Source organism: Oncorhynchus masou, chromosome 1 (assembly GCF_036934945.1).
Source record: "Oncorhynchus masou masou isolate Uvic2021 chromosome 1, UVic_Omas_1.1, whole genome shotgun sequence".
In the NCBI taxonomy this organism is placed as follows: Eukaryota; Metazoa; Chordata; class Actinopteri; order Salmoniformes; family Salmonidae; genus Oncorhynchus; species Oncorhynchus masou.
This window is the reverse complement of record NC_088212.1, coordinates 24,127,311-24,141,507: the sequence shown is the minus strand read 5'-3', so window position 1 is coordinate 24,141,507 and position 14,197 is coordinate 24,127,311. Positions and strand designations below refer to the sequence as shown.

Here is a 14,197-nt window from a genome sequence, read left to right as displayed (position 1 = left end):
TGTTTTTCATTTAAGTAATGAATAAATTAGGACACTATACAAGATTAATGGATTAGAGTCAATCCGTTGTAAGAACAACACATTAATATACTATTAATGACAATCTATTTGAATGAAAATTAAATGTATATTTTTGGGGAAAATTATCATATGATATGACCTTTTTCTTCAGAGATTTTCTGCATCAACTCATAGTCCTCCATTTTCTCTCGCTCCAGGTTGTGTTTCACCATGGCTTTACTGATGACTGCTGGTGTCTTGTCCTGACTGGTCACCTGCACCAGGAGATGAAGAATACCTTTCTTTGTTGACATTTAAAACTGATTTGCCTGATTTGCTTCTTCTCTGGCTCAGACGTTGTTAATTGAATCAACCGCCCACTGCTAACAATTTACATTTAGAATCTATTAATCTATATAAGCTCTCTCCTTCTCCTCTTCCTCTGTCTTACCAGGATGCTCTTGTACATGTTGCCGTTGTCCACGTCTAGGCTGACTCTGATGATGCAGCAGTCATCCACCTGCTGGTTGTAGAGGGGCAGGGAGAGTGTAGAGTAGCAGGACACGGCTGAGACGGAGCGCTTGTGGGAGCGGGAGGCACCTGGGAGAGGAGTGGTGGAGGACACAGAGGAGGACGAGGCGCTGCTGGAGCCCGAACCCATCCCTGAGGTGTCTAGAGAAGACAGGGAGGTGGACTCCCAAAACTAGAGCGAGAGAGAGAGAGAGACAGAGAGAGAATGATTACAACCATTTACAGTCCACAGAACAAATGTCTGTTGCTGCTATAAACAAATAGAATGTGGAATATGACAGTATATGAGACTCATAAGTATGAATTTGAGAATGAGAAAGGGTTTGTAATATGATGAGAGTGCAGCATTAGTGTAAGAACTCCAGTGATATTCTGGGACTGGGAGAGAGAATGTAGGGAGAGAGACAGTTAGAACAGAAGAAAACCCCCAGTGATGAGAGAGATGGAAAGAGAAGGCCAGTGATATTCTGGGACTGGGAGAGGGAATGTAGGGAGAGAGACAGTTAGAACAGAAGAAAACCCCCAGTGATGAGAGAGATGGAAAGAGAAGGCCAGTGATATTCTGGGACTGGGAGAGGGAATGTAGTGAGAGAGACAGTTAGAACAGAAGAAAAACCCCAGTGATGAGAGAGATGGAAAGAGAAGGCTAGTGAGTGAAAGTACCGTGGAGTTGGGATCAGGAGTCTGGCTTTCTTTCCCCAAAGCAGAGACGGAATGTTTTACTGAGGATGTAGAGGTCTATAGAGGGAATCAGAGCCACAGTCAGCCACAAGTCAGACAGGTAGGAAAAGTAAATACACGGGTCAGTGTCAATTCACATGGCCCTTATCATCAACATGGCCCTTATCATCAACATGGCCCTTATCATCAACATGACCCTTATCATCAACATGGCCCTTATCATCAACATGGCCCTTACAGAACATGAATTCGAAGATATTGAAATGTCAGGACTGAAATTGCTGTAGTGATGCAGGAATTTCAGTATCTCAGGAAGAAAGAAAATCAAGGTGGATGTGTGTGGCATGAATCATGATGAGATGCTTCTCTGGTGGGAGTGTTCTCCTCCCCCATGTGACCCTGGCCCTTCCTCCGTCTCACCTTTCTCTCGTGGGCATCTGGCGAGTCAGACAGGAAGCTGGCGTTGACATCCTCCAGGTCAGAGCCACTGGAGCCGGCTGAGGTGACGCTGAGGGTGTCCCCACTATCACCTCCCCCTCTCTGGTACGGTCTGATGTGGGACTGGTCAAACAACTTGGAATGGGAGCTTCCTGCACTGCTGCAGCTGGCCTCAGTTAACTGGCGACTGAAGACAAGGGGAAATACATGGAGACGTATGCGAACAGGGCCCCATAAAAACATAATGAACTGTACACAGTGAAAAACACACTGGGAAGGATGTATGCTCAAAATAAAAATGTCATTATTATTCATTTGCAACTATAATAAACATAGGCATAGTGTGAAAAGTTATCTATGCAATATGGGACTTACTCGCTCCAGCGTTTCATGATGCCGACGTTTTTCTTGGCTCTGATAGTATTGCTGGATGACTCTGACAGCGGTTCAATCTCACAGGACAGAGTGTAGCTATGGGAAAAAAGGCATGGAAATAACAACACTGTATGCCCATACATTTCATTATTTTAATTTACATTTCATAAAAATCTCTCCTCACCTCTCTGCCTCACTGAGTCTCTCCACTCCTGAGAACCACTCCCTGAAGAAGCTGTCCTGGGTGAAACTGTAGTTGTTGGATGCCAGCTGCAGCAGCTTAATCTGAGCTATCACCTCAAACTCCTGTAGAGAGAAGGGGGGTGGGGGGGTGAGCCTCCAGCCAATCATAGCCACAATTCCCGGCGATGTCTCCCTGTTTATCAACACCTATTTATCAGTAGCACGTAAGAATTTAATTTACCTTTCGTCGCTTCTCAAAGTTGATGAGTCCACTCTGGAATAGAGAACAAATACTAATTAGATGTGAACAGAGACTAAACAAGTAGACTGAAGAGGCTACATGATCCAGAGATAGATAGAGATAGACTCTCACCTCTGTGTAGTCTTTCATAGCTGTGTCCATCATGACCAGGTCAGTGAGGAAGGTGCCCAGGTAAGGAATGGTCCCCTGCATCACCCCCTATGACAGAGACATAGTCAGAGAAAAGTTTGGTAAGAGCGCAGTGACCACAGGCTCCATGAGCAATAACAATGCTCTCATTTCACCACTAGATGGCGCTGTGAACCCAATAACAGCACTCAAGTATACTTGCCATTTTTTATTTTTTATTTTACCTTTATTTAAGGCAAGTCAGTTAAGAACAAATTCTTATTTTCAATGACAGCCTAGGAACAGTGGGTTAACTGCCTGTTCAGGGGCAGAACGACAGATTTGTACCTTGTCAGCTCGGGGATTTGAACCTTCAGGTCACTAGTCCAACGCTCTAACCACGAGGCTACCCTGCCGCCCCAAAAAGTTATTGAAGTTGGTATTTCATGATAAATTACTTAGCTCAAAAAATATCTAGACTCACCAAGTCTCTCTGCTGTTGGTGTCTCCTCTGTGCTCGTTTAGGGTTGATTTCCAGTGTGGCAAATTTGGAGGTGCCCTCCTGCAGAGAGAGAGGATAATCTGGTTTCACAAAACAATCCCTAGAACAGTGCAAAAACTAGTTTGAAACACAACTAGTAATGGCCATGATTACACTTTCAGAAGAGTAGACATACAGGGCTAAACTAATTATCTAATGTATGAATGAGAGTGTGCAGGAAGGGTTACAGCTGAGTTAGCTCTAATGTTTCTGTGAATGATACAAAATAGGGGAATTCTTTACCCAACCTATCCAAAGTTTGCAATCCCACACAGGCCTGGTTGGGCTGGCCCAGATAGATTAAGCACTAGTGGAATGTAGGAAAGGAGGTAAGTGGGACAACACCTTGTAATTTCCCTTACAGACTCATGCATCATCAGGGTGGGGCTCTTTTCTGTACCTGCCAACTGCCTACGTCAGCTGGGATTCCCTCTGAGCAAGCACAGGTTTCCTCAACTCATAGCCAAAAACCCCAAGCTTCAATATTAGGGCCAATTCAAATACCTGTCTAAAAGCCTAGGAATGTGGATAGCCATTCCTGTTGGAGAAACCCTCTGCTTTTTGCATTCATATTTCACTATTTAACCAGTGAAAGAATATGCTGCAAGTTAAAGAGTAACAGCGAGGGAACTTCATATTTCTTTGTGCAGGAATGTATTCAGGTGAGCAGACTAAATATGTTTCTCTTGGAGGATTCAAATATAAACAAACATGTTGTCTGCTCTCTAATCCTATGTGGTCTTAATCAAAGGGAATCTGATCTGCCTCTAGTCCTGACAGAAGCAGTGGGCCTCATGTTGAACGAGTAAAATATTCATGACTACTGCCACAGCCTACATTGCTGGTGACACACTTCTACAGGCATGCGGTAACGCATATCAAGTCCTCTCAAACCACACTCACACTGATACTTACACTCATACATTTTAGAGAGAACACTACGAGGTAAGATTCTATACTGTGTTGTACAACTCATGATGAATGATGAATGAGCTCGCATCTGAGAGGAGACAAGGTGTTAGCTAGCTTGTCTATTTATGTTCTGGTTGCTATGGAGACCCAACTGTATAGATCGAGAGGAGAGTCTATAGAGCAGTAACGGGTCAGTCAGCCATATTTCCTGTCAACTACTAGTTTTCAAAACCACTTTTCACATACCCTCTTCCTGTTTTCAAACGCAGTTCAAATCTTAAAGATCTATTAGCCGCTGAGTAACATTCAGGTCAATTATGCGCACAATGGTCTTCATTATCCAGTTCAACACATTCAATATAAGAGGCAGGTGGAAAAAGCCAAAATTAACACAGGGACATTCTCAAATACACACAGAGTAACGTGTGGGACGACATGTAGGCCATTTGTACCAACTATTGTCTCCACATCCACTTACACACATGGGGCAGGAGGAAAAGGTTTACACAAACACAGACACATTGTACCACATACACAACAGCCCACAGAGGTTTGTAAAACCCATTACACATTCAGGAGTAGGGTTTTTCCCTCTGTTCATTGACCCACCTTGACCAGCAGCTCTCGGCTTAGAGAGTAGTTGTTGTCATCTGAGAAGATCTCTGACAGCTCACGGAAGGTGCGGAAATTCTCTCTGTTGGCAGAATGAGGTCAAAAGGTGAACCTAACATCTCAGGGGCCAAGATGAACATAAACGACCACTGCAAAAGACCTCCAAATAACAACGAAATGTTAACTTCTACCATCAACCCAAACAAAGACCCACGACATGAATTATGTTTTTCTTGAACATGTAACCTGGCCATGAAAACTCCCTGGTCCAATTTATAATCCAATTGTAAACCCTCCAAACCGAAGCCTCAGTCACTGATCGCCTCTCACCTGGACACCTCATCCCATGTCCTCTTGAGTCGGTGGAGAGAGTTACACTGCAGGGCAGAGAGGATAGCTCGCAGGGACGAGAAGTTCTTGAGGATACGACATTCCTAAACACAGCAGAAAGAACCCATAGAGTGAGAAAAACAGCATGACCAATCATCCACAACTGAAACTAACTGCTGAGTGATTGACCCAGAGAGTGGGTCTGATGCCTTACCCTGGCCACCTCTATCCAGCGCTCCACCAGTCTGGCTCGCTGGGTGGGTTTCAGACAGGGGTTGCTCAAGCAGGTGGTGATGACACAGTTGGTGACACAGTTGAACTGGGCCACTGTGGCTCGAATGGTGGGGGCCAGGTGTTCCTTCCCCTTCTTATCCCGCTGGGACCAGATGCCCCCCAGGCAGTGGTAAGGGACCACCTTCTTGAACAGATCCTACAGGGGGAGGCCAGAGGAGGGTGTAAGGGTGAGTAAGGGTGAGCACAAAGCACACCGCAAGAGCAGCTAAAATTGAAGTTACTTGAAATCGAGCAGTTTGTTGAAATGGGGAGGGGGGTCTCACCGCATCCATGAGTGTGAACTGCTCGGCAACCATGATGGGGTCAAAGGACAAAAAGTTCAGGGCAGTTAGTTCGTCTTCAAAGCCACTCTCTTCCTGCATGGCGAAGGGACAGCCAATGTGCTCCACTGTAAAGAAAACACAAGAGGAGCTAATAATCAGACTGCCTAAAGGACTGTCTATAGTCCAGCACAGGCCCTTAATACTTCAAGCATAAACAGCAACCCCATCATGTCTGATATCACTGAGACACAGACAAGCCCCAGTTGAACCCTAGCCTGGCTCTCACCGTCAAGGTCGGGCTCACACTGCTGCCTGCGGTGCAAGAGGGCCAGCAGGTTGCGTGCGCGGCGCTCCAGGTCAGAGCCAGGGAAGTGGTGGTGCAGGTAGGACATCAGGTGGTGTAGACAGCTATACTGTGGAGGGCTCCAGAAGTCCTCTGAGTACTGGTCCAGCCACGCCCCCAGGATGGACGACACAGTGCTGCAGGACAACCCAGTAGGGAAGAGGCGGGGAATGAGGAGACGTGCAGATGACAAACAGGGAAGAGTGTATGGTACAGTACACGTGTGTACACTGTGCACAAAAAATGTGCACACAAAAAACGAACATATCAAAATGTTTGATAATACTGGTCTCCCCAGACGCTTACTTTCTGAGCTCTGTGCTGTCATCCTGAGTGTGTCTGTGTATATCTATCACAGGTTGGTTCTGTAGATTGGCATACCTAAGACATGAAGGAAACATCTGTCAGCATTACACTCTGTATAGTGTGTTTTTGTATTCATGTGCTTACGTGTGTACACATGCATGTGCGGTTCTAGCTTCACGGCCATCTCTATACCTGTTGAGTAGGAGGTCCAGCACCTGCTTGGTGGTGGCGAAGGAGCGGTAGGTGCAGAGGAAGATGGTGACGTAGGTGGAGTCCTTGCCCCTGAACGCAGACACCATGTATTCCACCAGCCTCTCCAGCGTACCAGCCTTTATGGTGCGTATTTTACACGTCTCATACAGGCTGAGAGCAGAGTCTGTCTCCACGCCCAGCCATCGCTGTCCCTTACTGGCCGACTGGTGCAACTGTACCTTCCTCAGGGTGATGGTGAAGACTGCCCCCTCTTCCACCTCCTCTCCGATCTCCTGTGTCGAGTTCTACAGGGAAAATAAGACAAAGAGATGAAATGGTCTGTCTGAAAAACATATACAAAAATCAGGCCTTCCCTCCCTCCCTACATGTGTGGCTATGAATAACAATACTGTTACATCAAACAGAAGTTGCTAGATACACAGCCCAACAACACAGGCTAAAGCCCATGCTTTGCAAACAAGGAATTAACACAAGCTGCTTCCTCAATGAAAGAGGGGTCTGTACCAAACAGTGTGGTTGTTGTCACCATTCCTTTTTTCTCCAGCTCTCCAACACAGAATGATATGGACAGTAATGGTATTTTCGAGGACTTTACAGTGAGCATCCCAGGCACTTGACCCAGATAGCCAAACAACATTGGTTTGACGACTGTGGCTTCCTCAGTGGGGTAGTGGTGTGTACACTAATCAAGCATGACACAGGCATCAGTCATACACCTACTTATGCATCTGTAGCACATTATTCATCAGAGCCTTTCGGTAGCTAGATATACAGCAGCACCTCCAAAATACTTTCGCTGTTAGTCATATCCTACTCTCACCTTCAATCACACAGCCACTCTGTTTTGCTTGGTTTCCATGGAGCTGGGCAGAGATTCAAATCCAGTTTGAGTGCTATATTACTAACACTCTATTTTAGAACAGAGGAGTTTACTGTACGTGGTTATAAATCATTTGTAACATGTTTGTATGGCTGTGTTTGAAAGCAGGCTCTGAGCACACAGACCTTGGACTTCACAGTGAGAGTAGCCCTTATCAGCTGAGCACACAGATACTGCTGGCCTATCAATCTAAGCCCAATGGAACACAGCCCTGTTCTTGACATAAGGACAATCTTTCTCTCTCTATGTTAATGGAACAAGGCCTAAGAAAACTCAAATCAGACCTATTCAGATTCACCAGGTCTTGAATTAAAAAAAAAATCAAATTATATATAAGATTATATATCGATTAAAGGGTTGTAGATAACATTTGGACTGTGTGTGAATGTGTACTGTGGTGACCTGTGGCAGCCTGTGGCCTGGCCATGCCACACAGGACCTATTTACAACTGTGGAAAGTCAGGGAACTCTCAGAGGCTTTCAGAGACCAGGTTACCATGGAAACCAGGGGGAACTCCCAAAGACCCAACAGAACAGGGCATACATAGGGCCAGGAAACAGACATACAAGTGAGAAGGGCTTCCCCCATTAAGCCTTGACCAGTCATATCCCTCTCTGCCGGAATCACAGCTTAGTCATCAGACAGAGATTGTGTAACGGCATTCTTCCTCCTCTTCTGAGGAGGAGTAGTGAGAAGGATCGGAGGACCAATGCGCAGCGTGGTAAGTGTCCATAACGTTTATTTTAAGACATAAACAGAACACTATGAAATACAAAACAATAAACGTGAACATGAACGAAACCGAAACAGTACCGTGTGGCAACAAACACTCACATGGCAACAAACACCCACAACTCAAAAGTGAAACCCAGGCTACCTAAGTATGATTCTCAATCAACTAACAACTAAAAACACCTGCCTCTGATTGAGAACCATACTAGGCTGAACTCAAAACCCCAACATAGAAAAACACACATAGACTGCCCATCCCAACTCATGCCCTGTCCATACTAAAACAAATAATAAAATAACAGAACTATGGTCAGAACGTGAAAGATTGCATGTGGAGCCCTGGTAACACAACACAATAGTAGTATGCCTTTCATGGTCTTAATTCCACGTGTCTGTAGTTCTCACGGAAAAATAGACACCGACAAACACACACACACAAACACACACACACACACACACACATACAATATACAACATTTGATTCAGGTAAACTAAGAAATAACTTTGTCACCAACCATCTTGTTGACAGACTTTTATTATTCTGGTTAATATTTTGTGAGTACTCAACTCAATCATATGATGATTTTATCAAGTGTTGAAATTCTACTTGAGTAGATGTTTTATTAAGTGTTAGATCTTAAGGTGATTTTATCAAGTGTTGATAGGCCTACTTGAGTAGATGTTTTATTAAGTGTTGGATCTTAAGGTGATTTTATCAAGTGTTGATAGGCCTACTTGAGTAGATGTTTTATTAAGTGTTGTACTTGAGCACACACTAATAGAGTGGCACCATACATTCTAATAAATAAACTTCCTTATTATGAAAATAAAAACCAAGACATTGACAAACAGGTACTGCGCTTTCATGAGAGAGTGATGATTAAGCGAGATACTAGACAATAGTGGGAAATCCATATGGGAAAAAGGAAAGGAGCCTCACATGAGGAAGAACTAAAGTCCAATAAGTCATGCAGTTTATCAGAAAGCGAAATCCAACTGGAAAGTCCGTCAAAAACGAAGGAACAAAAAACTAGCCTGTAATGGACTGGCTGAGGACCTCTCCGTAACCACAACAACTGCAACATTTGAATGGGTTCCGTTTCACAAGATCACTTTTTGTGCAAGACTGCATCAGAATAAAAACTTCTATGGGGAACTTCCTCTATCAAAGCATGTCAACAATGAGTGGGCATGTTAATGGTCTCATCTATGTATTGTACATCCCATCCATAAAAATATATTTGTTTAATTTTACCTTTATTTAACCAGGCAAGTCAGTTAAGAACAAATTCTTATTTTCAATGACTGCCTAGGAACAGTGGGTTAACTTCCTGTTCAGGGGCAGAACGACAGATTTGTACCTTGTCAACTCAGGGGTTTGAACTCTCAACCTTCCAGTTACTAGTCCAATGCTCTAACCACTAGGCTACCCTGCCGCCCTGCCTAGGCTACCCTCCCGCCATGGAACATGTGTTAGATTCAGTCAGTTAGAAGGCTTATGAAAAGCATGTACAGAAGCTGTTGCCACAATGACCACATCAACAAAGCACCGATCTTTGGACTCTGAGCTAGTGTCAACAGAGACATCCATCCTTCAGTCATCAGTGGAGAGATGATCAGTTCTATATATGTGCCCGAATAGACAATGTCACATGGCACAATAACAGCTAATGCAAATGCATGGCATCGCTATAACCATCTACTTTTCATAATAGTATTTCAGTAGTGTTGATAGTGTTGGCTATTTGAAAACTGTTGGCCAATCCACAACTGGTTTGATAATGATTACTGTCTCCTCCAGCTGTTCAGGGAAGGACACATAGGAAGTCCCCACCAGAAAGAGATGCTCCAAAATAGAGTACACAACACAAACAATAGTGAAGTCCAACAGTGGCCCTCTAGCACAGGCAGCAGCTTCCTCTCACACACAACGACTGTAGAATGCCAATGAGATCATGAACCACCTAAGATCACTTTATCTGGAGCAGAATTGTAACTTTAAACCCAAAATATTCGCAAACTTTGCAGAAAATGTCCCATAGACATCAATTTATGATTTGCACAACACTTAGTAATGCAAGTGTAAACTGATTGAGCTTTTAGTAATTAGGAATGCAAGAGTGCATTATCTGCTTGACTTCCACATTCTCTTTTGAGCGCCACACTGTAAGAGTTATTTTTTATATGTGAATTTAGATCAGGAGCTGTATCCACTAAACTTAGATTTTGAGTAGTCAGACAAACCAAGTAAGTCCGAGACTACCACTTATTTGGTATTATTCGGTCTAGAGAATTTGGAATAAAGTTATTTTCCAGGCTTCAGGCCGAAACATTCCACCCACTGTCTGTTTCTCTCATTCAACCTCCCTGAATCTCAGTGCTCCTCACCCTCTCACTCACTCACTCTCCCTCTTTCTCGCTATCCCTCACTCTTCTTTCTGTCTCCATTTTAATGATCTACAACAACAAAAGCTCCTCTATGTCTGTTTCTACAAATCCACCTCCAGTTTCTTGTTACAGGACTCAGTTAAGCTTCCGCCTGCAGTCTGCAGTCTTCAGGACAAGATCGAACAAACAAAGGTCTCCTTAACATCAGCAAGACATTTCTAGACCTTTTCCAAACACACACAAAACAACAACAAAGTATGTAATTCACTAGTTAGAGGGAGAGTATGATTTGATATTGACATATTTGGTTGACAAAATAATAAGTCCAATAGGCTCACAACCCCATATGTGGAAATACACTTTAATTCCTAATATTTTCATTGTTGCATGATTTATCAATAAGACTTTTTGATCTGAACAGGCTTTTGGTCCTTCATATTTTACCAAGGAGAATTTGTGCCAGTTACACCAGTTTAATCTCTTGGATTGCCCTAATAAACTCATGCCCCTAAATAAACAATTAGCTATAGAGTGCAGTACTTTATCATCAGAACAGTATATTTGTAACGAATGCGCTGAGAGCCGGGAAGCAAGTTCAGAGAGTGAGTGTTTTAATAAATAAAATGAACACAAAAAACACACCGACATGCTAACAGAGTCAATAACACCTGAGGAAAGAACCAAGGGGAGTGACAGATGTAGGAAAGATAATCAAGGAGGTGATGGAGTCCAGGTGAGTGTCATGAGGCGCAGGTGCGCAAGACGATGGTGACAGGTGTGCGGGATAATCAGCAGCCTGATGACCTAGAGGCCGGAGAGGGAGTATAGGTGACAATAATGGCAAGATGACTACGCATCACGGCTTTTGGAATAGGGCCTAAGGACACACGTATACAGTGATGACAGGGTGGATCCTCCTCACTGCCCTTGGTTGTACCACTACCAGTAATTTAACCTTTCAGAAGACAGAGGGACCATAACACTACCAATCTTATGCCAACAAGCCTGTGACACAGCACTACTGAGATAGACCAAATTATACTATATCTACAGTCTCTTACTGCTTCAGCTCAAGGATAACTGTGGTGGGGTTACAGGGGCCCAAAAGCGATCAATGGCCATTGGCTGAAGTGTCACATTAATTGCAGTGTCCTGAGTTTGTTTATACACAACTGAACCATTGAATCCCAATACTGTACATTTACCATACATTCTCAGCTGAAGGAGAAGAATGGCTGTGATTGTAGAGGCAGCTCCTAGCCCAATGAAAGAGGGGGATTAAGCATCAAGTAATTGTGTTACTAGAGAGGATTAGATTATAGGAGAGAGAGAGAGACAGAGGGAGAGAGACATGTAGGAGTGGAGCCTGAATTGCCCTCTCTAAGCATGTGACATGTATAAATGAAGAAAACATACTGTCTTTAATAATACAAAAATATTATAAAAAATAACATATCGTCTGAGTTCCAGCCTTTAGTTTCATAAGCTTGGTGAAAATAAAGGCATATTTTATTATTCAGAAGGTTATTGAACATATTTAAAACATACATGCCAGACAGTGGTGTTATTGAAAACACACACACATACACAGACAGGGTGTGCGTAAGAATGCACTTTCCCAGAATTACCGATGTTTTGCCTGGCAAATCTTGATCTGATGTAACAACTAACCGAATAGCCAAGCCAATATCAACTCACTTACTTTTACTTTTCCAACATTCAAAGTCACTGTATCAACTACACTCTTGCCCTCATCTGATTCCATGTGATGGAAGGAGGCATTATGTAAAGCAAACCAACTTGACTAGTCATCCACATTGCTTTATTTGCTGCAACGTCTCAGTAAATAACAATTGCTAAAGGAACCGCCCACTATATAATATGTGTTGAAGTATATGTGCTTCTTTACTCTTTCCCCATATGCATATAAGGCCAATACTGAGCATCAGCAGATAGTAAATTAAAACCAACATATTCCACTCTTTGGACCTTCCTAGAGAATTGAAATGTGTCTTTATGCAATGGGTAGTAGGCTACAGGACACTGCGGACATATTTCTGGAAAGCATGATACCAACCATAGGAAAACTCTGCAACATCACTATGAACTTCATTAGGTCTAAATTCTATACATTTTAATAAGACACAAATCACGAGGCAACTATCACACCAAATGTTCAGTATAGTGACAAACTAGCTATAGGACATAAGATTAAAATACTGTCTCGGAATTGATGGAGAATTCTTTACGCACAGTTCCCAAACTTACCTCAAATAGTGGTAGGTCAGGGTCCAAATGTGTAAAACTGTTAAGGACCACCGGGCTTTCGTCCTCGCCAACCTCCAGCTTTACCCCATCCCAAATATTGCGCACCTTCCATGTTCCAGCATCGAACATCTCATCGAGGTATCCCGATTTGATGCTTTGCGCATCAGAGCACATCCCCATAAAGCGGACCATTAGTAACGGATACGATTACCGCAGTCAATAGATGTGACAACCTTTCTTTGTCGTACATCCATAGTTACGTCTGATGCTAGGCTACAATACATTTCATTTTACCAGAGGACCACACAGTAAAAAGTGAAGTACAGAGACGACTCTGGCTACTGTAGACTGCTAAAGCAAGGCAACTCGACCTACTGTATTTAGAAATTCATGACTCATTGCGGAATGTTACTCATAGCTCCTCCTTTCTGACGGTCCCGTCCCTCTGTGAATGTTGTTACTATGAGGTCGCCGTGGAAACCGTTTCCAGATAAGGTATATTCAAGACTGAAATATTGGTCATGTTAAAATGTTTCCAATGCAGATATCCATACAGGCAAGATGTATTATAGACATCACCTCAGTAGAAACAAAAAAGGGATAGAAAAAACTCAAGCGTAGGCTATAATCCACTAAAAGCTTATAAATAAATATAATGAATAAAAAAACGCACCCGTGTTACAATTGGATGGACCATAGTCAGAGAACCACAGTGAGGGCAATTCCCTGGGAATTAGTGAGTAGAACAGCATAACTTAATTTAGCGCTGGGGTATATATATATATATATATATATATATATAATATATATTATAATAACAGCAAACAGCAAACACATACCAATAAACATGACCGAACACGAGCTCTTTAATCCCACTCCTCAGCCACTCTCAGCTCATCCCACCCATCACCGTCGACCGCCCTCGTTTGGTTTCCATGTGCCATATATTTTGAATTGTGACGTGGTACATTCATTTTGAACGTTTCTAATCGCATAGTATCCACCGATTGTGAGCTAAAGATGAAAACCTTTCCAACAAGTGTTATTATATTATTGATCGATTGACTATGGCTTTCCAAATCCCCCAACACTGTTTGTAAGGTTCATTTTGAGTGAATGTTTTTTTTAACCATTCCTGAACCTGTGACCAGAAACAAGCTACATAGGGGCATTACCAGAATACATTATTTAGTGATTCTGTCTCTTCGCAGCAAAATCTACAGAGCTGAGATTGTTGTATGCCCCGTATATGCATTCTGTTGGTGGCAAGAATGTTGTATAATAATTGAAATAGAAACACTGTCGAAACTATTTGTTTGTATCAGCTCATATACCATGTGCCACGGAATCGAAAATCTCTATATTTTTCTATTTATGCCAATCCATTTCAGCCAATTTATATCTTTAATATATGGCAGACAAGTTTTCTACCTTCTCCTTCTTCCACTTCCCTCCTCCATTTCTGTGGTAATTCTGCAATCAGTTGGTTGTCATTTTGGATTGAGCAGACATTCCCAAATACACTGAACAAAAATA

The 14,197-nt window shown here is 42.9% G+C and overlaps 1 protein-coding gene across 4 annotated transcripts in view; it reads right to left on the bottom strand.

Annotated features, from left to right (window-relative positions):
- Nucleotides 1-14,197, bottom strand: part of LOC135539756 (ral guanine nucleotide dissociation stimulator-like) — a 30,003-nt gene that overhangs the window by 2,921 nt on the left and 12,885 nt on the right. For 3 of the 4 annotated variants that reach the window (XM_064965881.1, XM_064965872.1, XM_064965863.1), the window contains exons 2-17: nucleotides 6,372-6,676; nucleotides 6,180-6,254; nucleotides 5,817-6,010; nucleotides 5,531-5,655; nucleotides 5,188-5,403; nucleotides 4,974-5,077; nucleotides 4,641-4,725; nucleotides 3,063-3,140; nucleotides 2,582-2,668; nucleotides 2,450-2,482; nucleotides 2,210-2,331; nucleotides 2,026-2,121; nucleotides 1,633-1,837; nucleotides 1,195-1,269; nucleotides 452-703; nucleotides 161-275 (exon numbers count right to left, since the gene is read on the bottom strand). In XM_064965881.1, coding sequence (XP_064821953.1) covers nucleotides 161-275; nucleotides 452-703; nucleotides 1,195-1,269; nucleotides 1,633-1,837; nucleotides 2,026-2,121; nucleotides 2,210-2,331; nucleotides 2,450-2,482; nucleotides 2,582-2,668; nucleotides 3,063-3,140; nucleotides 4,641-4,725; nucleotides 4,974-5,077; nucleotides 5,188-5,403; nucleotides 5,531-5,655; nucleotides 5,817-6,010; nucleotides 6,180-6,254; nucleotides 6,372-6,676 — 2,167 coding nt within the window. Of the gene's footprint in view, nucleotides 1-160; nucleotides 276-451; nucleotides 704-1,194; nucleotides 1,270-1,632; nucleotides 1,838-2,025; nucleotides 2,122-2,209; nucleotides 2,332-2,449; nucleotides 2,483-2,581; nucleotides 2,669-3,062; nucleotides 3,141-4,640; nucleotides 4,726-4,973; nucleotides 5,078-5,187; nucleotides 5,404-5,530; nucleotides 5,656-5,816; nucleotides 6,011-6,179; nucleotides 6,255-6,371; nucleotides 6,677-12,661; nucleotides 13,023-14,197 lie in introns of those variants that run through there. The other variant, XM_064965853.1, reaches the window with a different exon arrangement.